General features: G+C 38.6%; 1 protein-coding gene across 1 annotated transcript in view; it reads left to right on the top strand.

The window, feature by feature from the left end:
• LOC114644763 (atypical kinase COQ8A, mitochondrial-like) overlaps positions 1–20616 on the top strand; it is a 257203-nt gene that overhangs the window by 70826 nt on the left and 165761 nt on the right. Inside the window, exon 4 of the mRNA XM_051924269.1 lies at positions 12161–12227. Coding sequence (XP_051780229.1) covers positions 12161–12227 — 67 coding nt within the window. The remainder of the gene's footprint in view (positions 1–12160; positions 12228–20616) is intronic.

Genomic DNA, 20616 nt, shown 5'->3' with positions numbered 1-20616 from the left:
GACAAGGTGGGTGAGGTGCTTGCATATCTGCGTTTGGAAACACAAAAGCAGGTTCAAGCTTTCCTGTGTCTTGCTGGTGAATAATTCCAAAATTTGCACAAAGAGATGCATCTCTAACTGACCTGAAGAAGGGCAGAAAAAAAATGTGCAATGGTCTGGGCTGATGATTATGAGAGGGCCTTCTGCTGACTTAAAAACCACTTTGTCGTCATTACCAGTTCTGCATAATCCAGACTTTTTTAAAGAATGCATTCTACAGATGAATGTGAGTGCTTTCAGTTTGGGAGCGATGCTCTGTGTATTTCGATGGGGAGGAACATCCTATCACATTTCTAAGCAGGAAATTGCTCCCCAGGGAGTGCGTTTACTCAACCATTGAGAAAGAATACTTCACTATTAAGTGGGTGGTGGAGAACCTCCACTACTACTTATGGGGTTGGTAGTTTACCCCACTCTCCACTCCAGTGGCACTACAGACAGAAAGATACAAATACAGTGGAATCTCGGTACACGTACAAATTGGTTTATGACCAAAAAGTTCACCAAACTTTTGCCTCGGTTCACGACCACACACTCGGTATACGAACAAGCCAGTTTCCCTTTCGGTTTGTACATGTTCAGTCTCTCCCTGTGCATTTCCTGTGCAGCGAGCGAGCAAGAGAGAGAGAGAGACGCACACACACACAGGCAGTACGAGAGAGAGGCGCACGCACACACAGGCAGCGAGAGAGAGGCGCACGCACACACACGCACACACACACACACAGGCAGGCAGAGAGAGAGAGAGAGGCAGACAGACACACACGAGACGCACACACACACACAATGCGAGAGAGAGCTGGACGCACAAGGTAGGAAGGAAGTTAAAGAATGCACTGGGCTTGATTTTGTTTTCACTTCTGTTTACAGCGATCGGTTCATAGCTTGCATTGTTGCAAAGTTACTTTTCTTGGTGGTTTATTAAATTACGGATTTTTTCAAATGTTCATTTTTTTCCCTGTGCTTAACTCATTTTAAAAAAAAAAGAAAAAAGTGTTTTTAGTCAGCGGTTGGTAGCGCTATAGCGTGAACTATTGCAGTGTTAGTTTTCTCTGTTGTTCAAGGTTTTCTCAGTGTTATTCAATGTTTTTACATTTAGTTTACTATTACGCTGTGCATTCTGTGGTTTGATTAACTAAATTTGTGCTGAAAAACTTAAAAAAAAAATATATTTACATACAGTTCGTATGGTCTGGAACGGATTCATTGTATTTACATACAATCCTACGGGGGAAATTGCTTCAGTTCACGACCAAATCGGTTTACGATCAGAATTTTTGAACGAATTATGGTCGTGAACCAAGGTTCCACTGTACACGGCTCACTTGGTGGTTTATTAATTTGTGTGTGTATGTATGTGTATATATATATATATATGTTTCTTTTCTTTCCAAACGGGCCTGTTTAACATCACACCCTTGGTTTATTGTATTAGGAGTGTACTAACATAGGTTGTCTTTATCTCCAAGGGTACTGTTTAACATTATACCTTGGGTTTATACTTTCAAGACTATTTAAGATCATATTCTATGCTTATAGTATTTGGACTGTACTGGCAATAGATATCTACACCGCTGCTTGGGGGCTTGTTTTGTTCTGGACATGTTCTGTTTCTAGGTATATCAGAGGACTGGGACTTTGTGGTGTGATTGATTGCGGGGTATTTGGGTGAGGAGAGAAAGCTATTTCTGATCTACTGTTTTTTTCTTCCACACAATTTAAAGTGCCAACACAACAATAGGCTTCATAGCCATAGCTCCTTGCAGTATTGGAAATTAAGGTTAAAGCTACCATATGCAATAATGTACAACCTTAATATAAGATTAATAAATGACAATAAAGGTTCAGAAGCAATGTCTCTATGACCAAACAGTAAACTTTGTGAGCTGGGATGTCTAAGGTCTCAATCGCAAACTAAAGAGGAAGGAAGTATTCTCTTACCTAACAGGTCTAAATGCCAAGACAGTATTTTTACAGGAGACTCACTTAATCAACTAGGATTAGGTTTGGTTTACAAAGAGACTGGATTGGCCAAATATTCCACTCCAGCTATACAAAGAAAACTAGAGGTATGGGGATCTTAATTCACAGGACAATTTCTTTTATAGTATCACATGTAGTATCAGATCCTGAAGGATGATATGTGATGGTTATGGGTAATTAATTGTAATGTGATTTTGATAAATATCTATGCACCCAATGTGGATGACAGTGACTTCATCCAAAACATATTTGTATCCATTCCTAACTTGAACACTCACAAAATTATAATGGCCGGAGACTTTAATTGTGTTTTAAATACAGACCTGGATAGGTTTTCAGCTACAGGGGTGACAACATCTAAGAGTGCAAAAATAATTAGTTTTTAATTGATCATAACTTATCAGACCCATGGAGATTTCCAAATCCATACGTAAGATCATATTCCTTCTTCTCACCAGTGCATAATTGTTACTGAAGAATTGATTATTTCTTTATAGATAAGAATTTCTTGCCCACGATCAAATCTTTCAAATACGACACTATTGTTATCTACGACTGTGTCCCTCTGATTATGGCGCTCACATCACTATGCCCCACATCTTCATCTCTTGCGTAGAATTCACACTAAAACATGGCATCAGCATGAAAAGTAAAGCATATGCACACGCCTGCCGTCACTCCCAAACTCCTCCCAGAATTATGCCTCTTTGAATATGCAAGTCAATATAAATAGCCCTTAAGCTCAGTGTTCTGTGAAAAGGCAATGGGAAAATAGAAGAATTTCAGCAAATACCAAGTGGAGGCAAGGAAAAACTTACTATTTGTTGGTTTAAACAGTGATATAAGCAACAAAAGGAAGTTGATCGAGTGACATAGTGTCGAAGAATCTCGAAAACGCAAGTTCACAAAGTCGCACAGTGCTCGAAATAAAAAAGAAGTTGTCAGATATCAAAGTCGCTGTGAAAGGCGAGTCGTAGCCCACCGTCTGAGTGTCATATGAAAGCTTATTAGGGTACAGAGAAAAGAAAAAAAATAGGCACATAGTGGGGGAAAAAAGCTCAAAATGTACTTTTATCTTGAAATTTCAACTTTAATCACGTAGTCTATTTTGTCATTAAAGTAGAACATCATAAACTTCATCTTTAAATCATTTAATTTACTAGTTTCTCAAATACCATATCTAAAGTGGCACGTTAAATGCTTTGTTTTGTATGTGTTCTTCTATGTGTTCTATGTGTGTGAATCACTACGTGCTACTTAAACAGGCTTTCTCTTCCTCTGACAGGACACAGAATCCATTATATTCGTGATATTACAGCTCTCTGAATAATTAAAATACTGAGATATATACTTGATATAATTTTCAAGATGATAGGAGTTAAAGCATGTTATTAATCATGGGAACACGGTGGCGCAGTGATAGTGACGAGCTGGTGCCCTGTCCAGAGGTTGTTCCTGCCTCCCGTAAGATGTTTGCTGTGCAGTGAGTGACCCTCGATGAAATAATTTATTGCAGCAGTACGGTCTCTTTCAAACATACTAACCTCCAATTCCTGTCCTTCCTTTTCTTTCTCCAAGTAACCAATCGCCACACAATCAGCTCTGTAATAGATGTTAAGCCATCTGTAAGCTTAGAACGCAGATTCTTCAAAACTTTTAAGGAACATTGAAATATCTTCATAGTACATGTTTAATTATTCCATCCATCTATCTATCCATCCAGGGTCACAATAGTCCTAGCAAGTGTTTCTGCCTCACGCTGTATAATCTCTGAACGGGGCACCAGATTGTCACTAGTGCTGTGCCACCGTGTCCTCACATGTTTAATTACTGACAATAAAGATCATTTAAATGATGTTAACATTTTATCAGTGTAATGTAATGAACATACTTTGCTGCATTTCATCTTAAATATGATATCGTCATCATATGTAAATACGCTCTTTATAAAGTTGCTGAAGTTGTGCAATATTATAACTGTATTGCAAATTTACAGTGAGGTGATTATACTAATAAGTACAAACAGTTCTACAAGGAGCACTTGATGGACTGATTGAGTGTGTTTATAGTTCTTGGGATGAAATTGTTTCTCAACCGCGAGGTCCGTACAGGAAAGGCTCCGAAGCGTTTGCCGTGTGACTGTGCGCATGGCTGAGGCAGCGTGTGCTTGATGCTATATACCAATAATTTTCTTTCTGATCAGCTGCTGTAGAGCTGTGATTCCACACTTAGATAAAGTGATATAAATACTCCGAGTGGTGCATTGAGAGTAACAACGCTAATGCAGCTATGGTATTTGGAATAGTTTGGCCATTACGTGGACCATTATATTGTTACAGGTTAATTAAATAATCAGATGCCTTAAACTAATAAACAATATGCGGTTAATGTCAGAGTATACTTGATAAAGCCGCGTCAGGGATGTGGATATAAAAAAGAAAGGGAAACCACACTGGAACAAAAGCAAAACCGAGGGGAGAACTTATGTATGCCAAGCATTTAGCTGGTGTGAAAATGTGCATGGCTTTACTCCAAGTTTAGGTTTTATACATCGAGATGCGAGTGTGGAAACGGGCTTATGCAACATTTTTGTGTGTATGCACTGTTTATACATGAGGCTCCAGGTCTCCAAATGAGGCACTTTTTTTTGGAAAAGACAGGCTTTGTTATCAGAACTCAACCTCTTAACAAAAGGAAAAAAGCAGCTCATTTTTAAGTCGCAATATCATTACTATGAACACGGAGAGAGGGCTAACAAGATCTTAGTGCAACAAATCCATAAGATGGAAGTAAGCAATGCAATATCGGTAATCACCACACAGACGGAGAATAAACCATTGTCCATGAAAATATAATGCACGCATTTGGAGACTATTATAAGTTCTTATATTCTACTCCGTTTAAAGAACACAAGACACAATCTAATGCTCTTTTTGATAAATTACAGATACCATAACTAGATACTCTAAGTGCAGAGGAATTGGATAAACCTCTGACATTATCAAACTTACAGTATTAGATGCTATAAACTCACTTCAGAGTGGGAAAACAGCAGGTCCTGATGGCTACCCTGCTGAATTTTATAAAAAAATTTCAGTCAAGTTAGCTCATCTTATTTGCAACATTTATAGAATCCAGTGACAAATAAGGATGTATTAGTGTGCATCATACAGCCCAATCTCACTTCTGAATAATGATGTTAAGATACTCTCCAAAGGCCTAGCTAGAAGGATTGAGAAAGTGCTTCTTTTAGTAATATCACAAGACCAAATAGGATTTATTAAAGGTAGACATTTGGCTTCCAGTTTTCGACTCGTTTTTAAATGTAATATATTCACCCATAAAGTCTAACACTCTGAAGATCATATCATCTTTAGATGCAGAAAAAGCATTTGATACGTTTGAATGGGATTACCTGTTCACATAAATTTGGTTTTGGCTCGAACATATGGATCAAACTACTCTATACCAGTCCAGAAGCTTCAGTTTGTATTAACATTATTTCAGACTACTTCAAACTAGAATGTGGTACTAGACTGACGGTGCGTGTCCTGCTCCATGCTCCCACCTTACTTCTGGGAGCCTCTCAACCCAACACTGTCTGTAATGTAACCAGATGAGCTGGTCTGATGGGGACAAATCAAATCGAGCAAGGAGATGGTATAAAAGGTGCAAGTGTTTTTATTAAAAACTAAAATCAAAAACAAGCAGTGTCCAAATAAAGTGCAGTGCTCAAGAATGTTCCAGTAAATAAATATATAATTCATAAAAAGGTAAAATTCCCAAATATTTAAAACGGGGCTAAAACACAAGACTAAAAACCTGCAGCAGACATTGGGGCCATACCAGCCAAGCATGGCTCCTTCCCAGTCTCTCCAGCTCACCCAAGGCTTGCTCAGCTGGGGAGACTACTGACTCCTGACTTGGCTGCCTCTGCTGGCATCTACCAGACCTCTTGGGGTCGGTTGTCCTCCCGTCTGCCTTCTCGCACACATAGTCGTCCCTTAGATCCCTATGGAGGACTCCACCTCGATCGAGCCCACTCCTCCCATTCAGTGGGCATGATCTGTCCCTCGAGCGCCAATTCTTCCCCGCACACGGGAGCCCTGACCACGCTCACCTCTCTTTAAGCTGACTGGCTTGCTTGTCCACTCTCACTGCCACAGTACTGCACTGTCACTGTCCAAGCCGTCCTTCCCTTTTTTGTCCTCCCAATCTCCTAAGCCAGCCCATACTTATACGGCTCCGTGGGCGCAGCACCTCAATCACTCACCGCAGGAAGCCGATTAATTGAGAACGATCGGACCCTCACGTGCAGGTGTGACTCGCCCCAAATACCTCATCAACTCCCTGCGGCTGCATGATCGCGCCTACGGATACTGACATGGCCAAATGGATTTTTTAAAAACTGTCCTTTTATTCAGAACTGTGGACTCACTATACTACAAAAACAAGAATGCCCCTTGTCACCGCTATTTGCAATCACCACTGGCTGTTTACTTTTGAAATGCATCAGAGATAAAGGAGATTTTCAGAGAAGGACTTGAACAGAAAGTTTCAGTATATGCAGAGGATATTGTACTGTATATATCAGACCCACAAAATTCTGTGCCTACAGCCCTAACAGCAGTAGCAGAATTTCAAAAGATATGTGGACTCAAAATTAATTTGAACAAAAGTGTGTTGTTTCCAGTGAATTCTCTAGCAAACATTAGATTGGACACCTTCCTTTTTATCCCTTTTCAATAAAATTTTGCTGTTTGCATGGAAAAAAATATGCAAGAGTTACATAGATGATCCTCCCTCCATCTTACTTTAGCGGGACAATTAACATTGTCAAGATGAATATCCTCCCTAAAAAAATTAAACAAGATGAGAATAGATGGTCCACCCTCCATCTCACATTAGCAGAGAGAATCAGCATTGTTAAGATGAACATCCTTCCCAAGCTTCTTTTGCTAATTCAAAACATCCCCATATACAGTGATCCCTCGCTATATCGCGCTTCGCCTTTCGCGGCTTCACTCCATCGCGGATTTTATATGTAAGCATATTTAAATATATATCGCGGATTTTTCGCTGCTTCGCGGGTTTCTGCGGACAATGGGTCTTTTAATTTCTGGTACATGCTTCCTCAGTTGGTTTGCCCAGTTGATTTCATACAAGGGACGCTATGGCAGATGGCTGAGAAGCTACCCAGCTTACTTTTCTCTCTCTCTCTCTCTCTCTCTCTCTCTCTCTCTCTCTCTCTCTTGCGCTGACTTTTTCTGATCCTGACGTAGGGGGATTGAGCAGGGGGGCTGTTCGCACACCTAGACGATACGGACGCTCGTCTAAAAATGCTGAAAGATTATCTTCACGTTGGCTACCTTCTGTGCAGCTGCTTCGTGAAGCGACATGCTGCCTGGTGCTTCGCATACTTAAAAGCACGAAGGGCACGTATTGATTTTTTTATCTGTCTCTCTCTCTCTGTCTGCTCCTGACGGAGGGGGTGTGAGCTGCCACCTTCAACAGCTTTGTGCCGCGGTGCTTCGCATACTTAAAAAGCCAAACAGCCCTATTGATTTGTTTGCTCCTTTGAAGAGGAAGATATGTTTGCATTCTTTTAATTGTGAGACAGAACTGTCATCTCTGTCTTGTCATGGAGCACAGTTTAAACTTTGAAAAAGAGACAAATGTTTGTTTGCAGTGTTTGAATAACGTTCCTGTCTCTCTACAACTCCTGTGTTTCTGCGCAAATCTGTGACCCAAGCATGACAATATAAAAATAACCATATAAACATATGGTTTCTACTTCGCGGATTTTCTTATTTCGCGGGTGGCTCTGGAACGCAACCCCCGCGATGGAGGAGGGATTACTGTACATTAACAAATCTTTTTTTAAGAAATTAGATTCAATCATAACCTCATTTATTTGGAATTCGAAAAATCCACACATTCAGAAGGCAACCCTACAATGACCTAAATCAGAAGACAGCAGGGCTTTACCTAATTTTCAATTTTATTATTGGGCAGCACACATATACAGTAAGCTATAAAAGCCTGGACATTGACACAAATAGATGAACACACACTAGCTAGGTCCACAATAGAAATAAAATACTGCAGTAATTCTTTATATTCCTTGCTTTGTACACAAGTAAATATAAGGTATTGTCAACATACTAACAACCCAATTTTCCTTCATTCACTCAAAATGGAACCAATGTAGGAACCACTTCAAGTTAGATAATATTTTTACCTGTGGCACCTCTACATGATAACCACCTCTTTCCATCCTCTTGAACTTAGAGTTTTTAATGTTTGGAAAACGTATGGGATTAAATCATTTAGAGATATGTATATAAATAATGTCTTTGCATCCAATGAACAAGTACACTCCAAATTTAATTTCCCATCAACACAATTTTTTCACTATCTCCAAATTCAAAACTTTGCTAAACGAAATCTTCCCAGTTTTCCTCACCTCCCACCTATTTCTATTCCAGATGGGATATTGATCAGTCTCAGATGGCATTTTTGTAATATTTAAAAAAATGTAGTCATTTCCTTTTAAAGATCCCAGAATATACTGTAATGGGAAAAGGATGTCTTACTCAACATTCCATCATTCAATTATTCAACATAAAATCTTTTATCGCGCACATCTATCTCGTTTCAAATTGTCCAAAATGCTTCCAGAGTAAGATCCAACCTGCGAATATTGCATCAAGCTCTAGCTTCACTGGGCCACATGTTTTGGGCATGTACCAAACTAACATTATTCTAGATGAAAATTTTTAAATGCCTATCAGACAGCTTTGGTGTCACAATCACTCCGAACCCATTAACACTAGAATTACCACAGCCTACGAAAAAACTCGTAGATCTGTCCCACCTTAAATCGCTTCACACTTCTCCATCAGCATCTTTTGTCCTGTAAATGTGTCGATAAGCACTATCACATCCCCCACTGCAGCACAGTTTTCTCAGCTCAAATCTGTTTACCTGCGTGTCAGTTGCTTGGAGTTGTATAGAGTGAGAAGTCAAGCAAAACGACACCTTTTATAAATACTATATCGTTATTTGGAACACATGCATTTCATGTGTGTTCCGTGTCTACAACGATCTGTGTAAACAAATCTTTAAAACAGATTCACACATTATACACTTCATGTCTACATTTTGTCAATTATTACTAAAACATGAAAAACAGTTGTTTTAATGATGTGTTTACATAGATCGTTGTAGACAAGGAACACACATGAAATGCATGTGTTCCAAATAACGATATAGTATTTATAAAAGGTGTTATTTTGCTTAACTTCTCACTCTATACAACTGCAAGCTACTGACACGCAGGTAAACAGATTTGAGCTGAGAAAACTGTGCGCCGGTGGGGGATGTGATAGCAGACTGCTTCCTGTTTGCTGCTTATCGACACATTTACAGGACAAAAGATGCTGATGGAGAAGTGTGAAGCTTTAAGGTGGGACGGATCTACAAGTTTTTTCATAGGCTCTGGGAATTCTAGTGTTAATAGCTGTGTTTGGTGTACTCCCAGATGGGCTTAAAGTGGAGAAGGACAAACAAACTGTAATTGCCTTTACTTCAGTGCTAGCACATAGACTTGTCTTGCTCAGCTGGAAGAATCCTAACCCACCTCTGTTAAGTCAGTGGGTAACTGATATTATATACTATTTGAAATTGGAAAAAATCAAATTCTCACTTAGAGGACCTGTTCAAAACTTTTTTTAAAACCTGGAAGGAACTGATCAATAACATTTGTAATAGCATATATAATAGCATTTATATTGAGGGGGAAAAGACTCCTTTCTCTCTTTACTACTCTCAACAGTTTTACTCTGGCTGTTAGCCTTCCAGGGTTTTTTTTTTTTTTCTTTTTTATAAAGTTTGACTTGATTGTATGGAATGTAATATGCTTTTAATAAATTCAATAAAAGATTTAAAAAAGTGGTAGCTCCCATTTGTATAAATACCCTGACTGTTCATGTTTGGATTGGAGTAATGTTGGTTTTCTTGAAGCCTTTGGACTCTGCATCTTCCCAGTGGTGCAAGACAGTAACTCGCATGTCACAATGGTAATATACAAGTTTAAATGTATTGAGCAGTCTTTTTCTTCTAAATGCTCTAATCACTATATGAAATATAGTACAGTAAATAAAAAACAGCCTGGGTAATTTTAACATTACTGTAATGTCTAATTACTTACTTAGTTTACTAGGTTGAGCTATAGAGAGGCTATCGGGAAGCTAGGGGCATGAGACTCAAAATGTAAATCTAGCAATTTCTGTGGCTGTGACACCTTTTAAAGTAACTTTGAGCTATCCATTGCTATTTAATACAGTCTGAAAAGATGAACATGCAGGGCACAATCAACACACAAATGTAATTGTGTGTGGCTCAGTGAAATAGGAGAAATATTAGTTGTATCCAGTGAATAACAGGCAAAGCACTTGATTGTATTTCACAATTGAAATTGTACTTTCATAAAGGAAAATGTGAATATAGAGTCACTCTACTGTAGGGCTTAGACATTATCTAATTTATATGGCCAAATGGGATGGATGAAATATTAAACAATTGGAATAGTAGGTGTTCACCTTGAGAAAAAGTATTTTAACATAACTTAATGGGAGCAAGAATCTCACATGCTTTCCTTGGATTTAAACATTTAGAGAAGCACTTTCAGGTACTTTGACTTTTCCCCTTTTCTGAGCTATCTAGTCCATCAAAAAACTCCTAGTTTTTCTCTGGTAATGGTGCTACTTCCCCATTGATATATATGCTGTTTGCATATAAAAATGTTTGTAATTGATAAAATGTGGATATTAAAGCAGGATCTTCAACGGACTGTATTATACTGTAACTCTGTCATCACATGATGGAAGATAAAGCTGGAACAGAATGAAATGTGTGCAGCATTTTCTTAAAAAGCTGTTGCTGTCAGTCTTTTCTTAGCTGCATGATTTTGTTCCTGCGGTGGAAAAATATTGTATCGACTGTAATTTAGGGATTCTTTGACCGTGATAGAACCCATTTGGCCAACACCATTAATTCTGAAAATTTTAAAGTGTCATCATCATATGATGAATTTCCTCTAGTTAATTTTTTGATTGTCAGGAAATTATTATTAGTGTATTTCAATCCTATTACAGCTGTTCAGAAAAAGGACATAAACCAGTAACTTGTGAGGTGGACTTACAATGTTTCCTATATTTTTGCTTAATTGTTCATCATGATTTCATCCTGAGTGGCAAAGCATAGAGATATGCCTACTGTCAGTGTTGGTGACTTAATCTGAAGTTCAACCACAGTGTCTAGTTAGAAAAACAGCCAAAGTTAACATATTCATAAAAGTGAATTAAATTATATGTACACAAAGTTTGGGTGACTAAGTCTATAGTTATTAAAGCTCCTGACGTGCCCTTGTCTATTTAAATATTTTTTGGAAGACTTAGTAGTTCTTGTTAGGTGTGAACTTCTCTATATCTCGTATTGTTTTTCTTGTAGTGGTTATGTAGTTTTAAGTTTACATATGATAGTAGGCCATGTAGAAATAATGAAATGTACAGTTTCATTGTATTTAAACTTTGTAAATAAAGAGACTTTGACGTCAAACTCCAAAGAGCCCTCCACTTGATGTTACCACATAATATCATTTTTAAATTAACCCATACTATGATAACCTTTCAAAAACTGCCAAGTTTTTGAAAAACAAATGTGTATTTCACTAAATTTATGAAGAGATGAATGTAAGGCTTCTACACCATCAGGTCTGGTAAAAAATTAACAACTTTGCAAAATTATCTTTATATTCTATAACACTATTTAGGTCCTGCAGTAATTAAAGCTGCCTTATCGAACCACAGTATTAGATTCAAATAAATTACCTGGTCATTGTCAGGATAGAATTTTCAAGTCTGCATTTACATATGTGCATGGTATATGGGAATAATATTGTGAATGGGCCTTGTGATGGACAAGCACTTTGTCCATGGCTGTCTCCTGCTTTGTGCCCAGTACTGTCAGGATAGGTTTTGCCTCAACATGACCCCATATTGCTGTAAACGATACTTAGACTGTAGAGTATATACTCTGTATCATAACTAATTTATTTTCCCTCTTCTCTGTTCAGCTCAGTGAAAGAGCACGAGAAAGGAAAGTGCCAGTTACTAGAATTGGAAGACTGGCAAATTTTGGAGGTAAGTTGCTGTTTTAGTATGTAGTCATAATTCATTAAATACTACGTTTTTTTTTAACATTTTTTTTTTTTTTTTTTTTTTTTTTTTTTTTAAAGTCTAGTCAAAAATGTGTCATTATTTGTGAAGTTACTTTAGTGTATCTTTCTACTACATATCAAAAATATATCTTTAAGTTGTATTAAATTCTGACATAACCCTCCACCCCCATACATTTGCATTGATTTACCCTAAAACCACATTTTGATATAAGTATGTAAGTTTGTGAACCAGTCAATATGGAACAAAACAGGCATTTCTTGCTCACTGTTAAGATCTGAGTGAGGAATCTTGCTACCAGTTTCAGCTGAAACAAAAGATAAGCATTTGACAACAGAGTAAGAGAGAATTAGGGTATTCAGTGTGGGATATGATAAAAGCATGGGCAAGTTTTTCGTTGTCCTGTCCTATCTGAAAAGGTTAGGAATAAGTGAACATGGAGTATATTGCAGGGTTGGAAGTATGAAATGTTCTTAACTTGATTTACGTGGGTTAAATAACAGATGGTGGAATAAAAAATTACACCAAGATTCCTTGAATAAGACAATGATATTATGATATATTGTCAACAAAAGTGAATGAAAAAAGCTCATCCCTTTAACTAGCCTTTAGTGCATGAGTTCTATTTTGTAGCAGTATTATTTTAAAGATATTTTCTCCATCAGGCATTTCATTTAACCAAGTTGGGTTACAAAATTTCTGACGAACATAAACTTTATAACACTGAAATAGTTCCAAGTATCATCCTAGGCTGTGTTGTCAGAGTCTTAGAGTTTGCTATTTTTTTTGATAAGTTTGGAGTTATAAAACTTTTATCTGACTTCAGCACTTGAGTATCACATTTTTTAAAAAGCAGAACTGCGACTTCAGCTATGACATCTGTAATTTTTTTCGTGGCTAACACCAACTGCAAATTTAATTTGGTTTAAAGTTAATTCATGAAGTAATCAATGCTGTTTATCCTCTGTCTGGCACACTATTATAGATTACTTTTGACCAGAAAATTATTCAGCGGAGATGTGTCAAGACACACTTTTTGGTGCTCCTTCATACGTTCTGCCGTATACCTTTTATAATGCCTCAGTGTGACTACTCTTTGTTTTTAAACCAAATCAGAAGATTTATTAATTTATTTACCTTATTTTTCATAATTTTAATGTACAGTATGCGTTTTGGGGGAGAGATGGTTGTTCTTTGTTATAACATTTTTGTATTTGCTGAGGTTTTGTAGAAGCTAAATGTCTTCTTGGAAAGGGGCTGTTCACATATTGATGAGAGAAGGGGCCTGAGTTACCTTGAAAGCTTGCATATTGTAAACTTTTTAGTTAGTCAATAAAAAGGTGTAATTTTGCTTGACTTCTCACTACATCCATAATGGCTAACACTGTAAAACACCTTAGTACTGTGTTACCAGTGCGTAATAGTTGAGGCAGCCTCTTTAAAAAATATTACTCAGATTGCTGTACAGCTCAACCTGATTGGTGAAACAATATAAACAGGAAGTTGGGACAGTAAGAAATCATGTCATGTTTTCATCACTAGCGGGGGCAGCAACATGTAAGAGTGTAGGGGAAAAAAAACCCTATACAGTACACCCCCAAAATTCGTTTATGGTTACGTTCCTAGAGCACCCGCGAATTGTGAAAAAACACGACTTTTGGATGTGGTTAAAAAAAATGCCTTTTAAATGCCTATTTTTATAGTTTAAACCCTAAATACAGTATGTCCCCAAAGCACTTTAATTTCATTGCAAATTCGGCTTAATACATTACCTAAAAACAGAATGTAAAGGTAAACCCATATACTGTACAGTATTGTACTGCTATGTCTCCCGCGGTGCTAGAATGTAAAATACCAATATTACCACTGTGCACTGTAATTCATGCAAGCGCGTTTTCTTTGGTATGTGCTGTCGTTTTCTTTGTTATAATTAGAGTAAATACATAATAATTTCATTTGATTAAAATACAGTAAAATGTACGGGTACTCACCAATGATGAATGATATTGATGATGAAGTAGCTGTGCAGTACGATGCAGAGGATTTAAAACTCCTCGGGTGGCGCCTCTTCTTCAGGCTCTTCAGGAGGAGTCGTATCTTTGGACGGGTCTTCTTCTGGTGGGGTTTCGTGCTGGCTTTTCTTTATAGGTTTCAGGAACATTGTGATGGGAAGTTGCTGTCATTTCTTCATGGTGGCGAGGAGCATTTTATATGTCTGAATGGTAGCATTGATGCCATTATTAACTGTGAGAGCCCGAACCATATAGGGATCCCATGCTTCAATTATCCCTTGTAACTCCTTCGATATCCGAATAATCTGGGACAGACGTTCCAATGTCAGGCCCTGCTCCTCCTCCTCTTGCACTGGATCTGTCTCTTCCACCTCCTCTTCGCTGGCAGACTTTAACTCCAACAAATCCTCATCTGTCAGGGGTTCAGAGTGGGCATCGATAAGGTTGTTCACCTCATCTTGAGAGATGTTGTCAAAACCTTCGCAACCCAGTATCTTTGCCAGTTCAACTGCCTTGTTGACAGCGTCATGCTGAATTTTTTCGGGTGATAAGCCCTTGTTGTCATGGACACACTCTGGCCACAGTTTCTTCCAGCAGGCGTTGAGGGTTTCCTTTTTCATCACCTTAAGAGCAACTTGGATGACTGACAGGCATGTCGCGATTGTAAAGTTATGCCAGTAACCCTTCAATGTAAAATTCTTGTCCGCGTCCATTGCATCCACAAGGTATTGGAGAGAAATCCGGGTATGAAGAGCCTTGAAGACACGGATTATGCCTTGGTCCATAGGTTGGATGAGGGAGGTGCTGTTGGCAGGGAGGAACTCAGTCTGAACTTCCTCGTAAAACAAATCCAATGGGTGGCCACCAGCATTATCCATATTAAGCAACACCTTGAAGTCCATGCCTAAGTCGTGGAGGTATTCCTTGGCTTGAGGGATGAAGCACCAGTGAAACCAGTTTGAAGCAAGGATTTTGGTAATCCAGGCTTTAGGGTTGTGCATCCAGAAGACAGGCAGCATAATATAATATGAGAGAGAGATATTATTGGCATGACATGAATGTTGTGGTTAACTTACACCACTAAATCCTTTTCCAACACCTTTAGTTGACCTGTATCTGGCATTAGACTTTGATTTAAATTAGGAGAGGCTGCATCTTACCTTAAACTTTATGCCTGTTTGTCTCTTCACCGTCTGTAACAAGGGAACTCACTCAGGTTCTGTTTGGCCCCAGACTGTCATGTCTGTGAATGCTGATCTCAGAGTAGCTTTTTTACTGGCTTCCCCAGTAGCCCCACCCTTCATACAGCTGAGCATGTGTATGAAATATAATGTGTTTGCAATTAGTAAAATAATGTTGTACCTTGGGATGTTTTTGGTTACAAAAAGTGTGCCGCCACAGAAAAAAAAAAATTGAGAAACTGGTTTAGAAAATTATATAGGCTGGCATCACTGGGGTTTGGTGGTTTCAGTGCCAGCTGGTTGATAGGTTTTCATGATGTGATGTATTTACTTTGTCTATAATTTTTTCACCAAGATCTTTTTTTATTTTTATTTTTGTGTCTCTTTAATTTCTCAGTTTTTCAGTGAAGGTTTTTCCCTCGTTTGATACCATTGTTGACAAGCTCATGATGGTTTCATGATGGATTGAACCTCAGACCCTTTTTTCCTATTCACTTTAAATCTAATGATTATAAATAATTTTCTTAGAATTTCCTTCATCTTGAATTAATAAGTCGATCCACACCACTCTTGATGAATAGACAGATGCTATTTGCTTGATGGATGCCAATCATTTCTTTCTGTTTCTGTCTCTACAAGGCACTTTTCATATCTGCACCCTCCGTGGGCCACCCTGGAAATACACAGATAAAGTGAAAAAGTTTTTTACATTTTTTAGCTGCATTCACATATGACACGTGATGCACCTATTACGAAACAAAGTCTTTGTCTGTCTGTCTGCATGAAACAGCTTGCCTTTCCCATAGGCCAGTTTTGTTGAGATGTGGCACACTTAATTGTCAAATTTGTCAAGGCAGTTTAATTGTTGTTCAGATATCTCGAACAGAACACATACAGCGCCACCCGTCTGCTGATACTTTAGGTAAGGCTCTGCTTTTAAAAAATAAATAAATAAAATGAATCCAAGACCCTGTGAAAGAGTCTGTAAAAATACAGAATGTGCTGCCTTCTATAACATCAAAATATCAGTCCGAATTTATTAAAGGTAGATAGTTATCAAATATTCAACTATTTAGTCAGGTATCCCTGAGTTTTCAAAGTCCCTGACACTTATATCACACTGTCTATTTAAGGACACAGAGTTTTTGCTAAATTTAAATGTGGATATCTTTGTTATACTAGGAAGAGTTGGGTTCAAGTCCAATATATTTGCCCTTCAGAATTAATTCAGATTTAAATTATGCAATATAATGGAAAGCAACAAACAAGTTGTTAATAGACATTCATCTTTTAATCTCACCTTAACTAAGAGAATTAATATTGTTAAAATAATTATCCTTTTCTGATCTTATTTTTTTCTGTTTGTCTGTATATACATTAACACATCATTTTTTAAAGCAATACATACAATTATACCTTCATTCCTTTGAACACCAGAAGGTCACAATATCTTTTCAAAGATCTCATGTAAAATGTTCATAGTATCACCTAACTTCCAGTTTTATTATTAGATTGTTAATACAGTAGCAATAGTAGGAGAGCAAGTTGAGGAGACCCTGGAGAGGTGGAGATTTGCTCTAGAGAGGAGAGGAATGAGGTTCAGTAGGAACAAAACAATTTAATGTGTGTGAATGAGAGGGAGGTTAGAGGAATGGTGAGGATGAAGGGAGTAGATTTGGCAAAGGTGGAGGAGTTTAAATACTTGGGATCAACAGTACAGAGCAGTGGGGAGTGTGGAAGAAAGCTAGAGAAGAGAATGTAGGCAGGGTGGATTGGATGGAAAAGACTGTCAGGAGTGATTTGTGGCAGACTGGTACTAGCAAGGGTGAAAAGGAAGGTCTACAAGACAGTAGTGAAATAAGCTACATCATATGAGTTGGTGACTGTGACAATGAAAGACGGTAGCGAGACAAGATATGTCATATGAGATGGAGACTGTGACACTGACCAAAAAATAAGAGACGGAGCTGGAGGTGGCAGAGTTAAAGATATTAAGATCTTCATTGGGTGTGACAAGAATGGGCCGGATTAGAAATTAATACATTAGAGGGTCCGCTCAGGTTGGATGGTTGGGAGACACAGTCAGAGAGGTGATATTGCTTTGGTTTAGATGTGTGCAAAGGAGAGATGCTGGGTATATTGGGAAAAGGATGTTCAGGATGGAGCTGCCAGTTAAGAGGAAAAAAGGAAGGCCTAAGAGGAGGTTTATGGATGTTCTGGGTTGAACAGAACAAAATGCAGAGGACAGGAAGATATGGAAAAAGATCATCTGTTGTGGCGACCCCTAACAGGATCAGCTAAAAGAAAAATATACATACTTTTGAGATGATGGAAGGAACCCAAGTACAACATTCCAAGTCATGCCTGCATCACAGAAATCGTCTTACCATGGATACACAAGTTTGTAAAAAAAAGCATGTCTGCAGCTTAGTGCCTGACACAACAGCTGTCTGCTTCACCACTGACTTGTGGAGCAGCGCTGTTTGTCCAATCATCAGCTTAACTGCAAAATGGATAAATGAGACTTTCACTCTCCAGTGTATTATGCTGCATGCAAAAAAGTTTTGAGGCTTCCATTACAGGTCACACAATAGCAGATGCCTTCCAGGAAAAGTTTGGCACATGGGCCATTCTGAAAAGTTATGTGCACGTTATGATCCGTGACCATATCAAAAATATGATGAAAGGCATCGATGATGCTCGAGTCCCATGCGTTTCCTGTGTTGGTCATGCAATCCAGCTGGCTGTAGCAGAGGGCATTTTTTCATAGTGAAGCGTTGCAGATGCTATGACAGCTGGGCATAAAGTAGTTAAGCATTTTGGGTTATTCATGCTTAGAGGACATTCAGCATCACCACTCTACTTGATTGAAGGTATCCCCTTTTAATAGGTTATGTGATGCACTTTAGTTACAAGCAACATGTGTGGACGTGCCACTGTTTGTCTTATCTAGGTCACATACGCTGTTTTTAATGGGGAAACTAAATGGTAAATGCTAAGATTACTTACTTGAAATAAGAAATATAATGAAATTCAGCATTTAAACTACACTGTGTTTTTTGTAATTAAAGAGTATTTTTTGGACACAAATGCCCAGTTGTCACTTTGTGTTTTAATCAATGAAATGAAATGCTCAAGGGTCTCTTAATATACATACCAATTTTAGTGGCTCATATTACAAATAAATGTGTTTTTTATAGACATGAAGAGTGTTTCTTTGCAAAACACAGTACAGTAATCCCTTCTCGATCGCGGCGGTTGCGTTCCAGAACACCCCACGAAAGGTGAAATGTTCATATGGTTATTTTTATATATTTTAAGCCCTTATAAACTCTCCCACACTATTATAAACATTTCCCGCACAATTATACAGCATAGACCCTTTGTATTCTCTTAGATATTAGGTAAGATTCATTGAAATTATGTATGTAAACACACTGTTTATATACAGTAAAACCTAAATATTATTTTAAAGATATCAAGCGTCTCCGATATCACATATGTTACAGCCATTATGACAGACAGGCCACCAGCAATAAATACGTACAGTGCAAGATAAATTGTATACAGTAAAATGTGTGTACAGTGACACTAAACTATGTACATGTAATAAGCAATGTATGTAGAAAATTAATTATGGTTACTCACCAACAATGACACGACGACTTGTCCAATAACGATGAGTTTAATTTTACTGCACAACAAAGGAGAGCGTTACAGCTCTTCTAAAGGAGCCTCTTCAGGTGATTGTGTAGCACCGCCGTTGTTCTTCTTCCGACAGTCTTCAATCCAAATCCGTAAAGCAGATTCCATCTGGACTACCGCCTTATTGCATCCACTTACAACTCGTTTTGCACCCTTGTTAAAGGACACTGTGGCCGTAGATCTTATATTCTTTTCCTCCTTTTTAAATAAAAAGAATTGTGGCCTCATTGATGCCGTAATGGCGTCCTGCAGCGGTGTAGCCGTTCCCTTCCTTCAACATATCCAAAACTTTTACCTTTTCGGCAATCGTTAGCATATTCCGTTGGCACTTGGGCACGGCCTCTGAAGCAGTAGCAGGAGCATGTTGATGCTGAATGAGCGAGACGAGACTTTCTGGTTAACGCAGCGGAATCGAATTCGGCGCTCCATCGCTGAGCCAATCAGCACACAGGAACTTAACTGCGTGCTCTGATTGGGTAGCTTCTCAGCCATCCGCCAATAGCGTCCCTTGTATGAAATCAACTGGGCAACCCAACTGAGGAAGCATGTACCAGAAGTAAAAAGACCCATTGTCCGCAGAAACCCACGAAGCAGCGGAAAATCCGCGTTATATATTTAGATATGCTTACATGCATATGCTTATATGCTTTAGATATGCGTGCATATCATCAGAAAAAAAATGTTTCCTGTTATAGATATAAGGATCAGTTCATTTCAAATATCAGTACAGCCAAGGAAGCCAAAGAGATGGTGTTGCTGGAGCTGCAGAAATTGTGTGGTCTAGAGGCAACTGGACAGGATTATGTGGTATCGCCTGCCAAAAGTCCCTGAAAGGACCAGCCAAGTAGTAGGTTGAAGTGCATGTTGAATGAGATTATAGATGAACATACAGCGGCATCAGTGTGCTATGTTCCAGTAGCTGCTGCCATATACAGTGATCCCTCGCTATATCGCGCTTCGCCTTTCGCGGCTTCACTCCATCGCGGATTTTATATGTAAGCATATTTAAATATATATCGCGGATTTTTCGCTGCTTCGCGGGTTTCTGCGGACAATGGGTCTTTTAATTTCTGGTACATGCTTCCTCAGTTGGTTTGCCCAGTTGATTTCATACAAGGGACGCTATTAGCAGATGGCTGAGAAGCTACCCAACTTACTTTCTCTCTCTCTCTCTCTCTTGCGCTGACGTAGGGGGCTGTTCGCAGGGGGGCTGTTCGCACACCTAGACGATAGGGACGTTGCTACCTTCTGTGTGCAGCTGCTTTCTGAAGGACATGCTTCACGGTGCTTCGCATACTTAAAAGCTCGAAGGGCACGTATTGATTTTTGCTTGAAAAACAAACTCTCTCTCTCTCTCTTTGTCTGCTCCTGACGGAGGGGGTGTGAGCTGCCGCCTTCAACAGCTTTGTGCCGCGGTGCTTCGCATACTTAAGCCAAACAGCCCTATTGATTTGT

Source organism: Erpetoichthys calabaricus, chromosome 3 (genome assembly GCF_900747795.2).
Source record: "Erpetoichthys calabaricus chromosome 3, fErpCal1.3, whole genome shotgun sequence".
NCBI lineage: Eukaryota > Metazoa > Chordata > Cladistia > Polypteriformes > Polypteridae > Erpetoichthys > Erpetoichthys calabaricus.
This window is presented reverse-complemented; position numbering and strand designations above follow the sequence as displayed.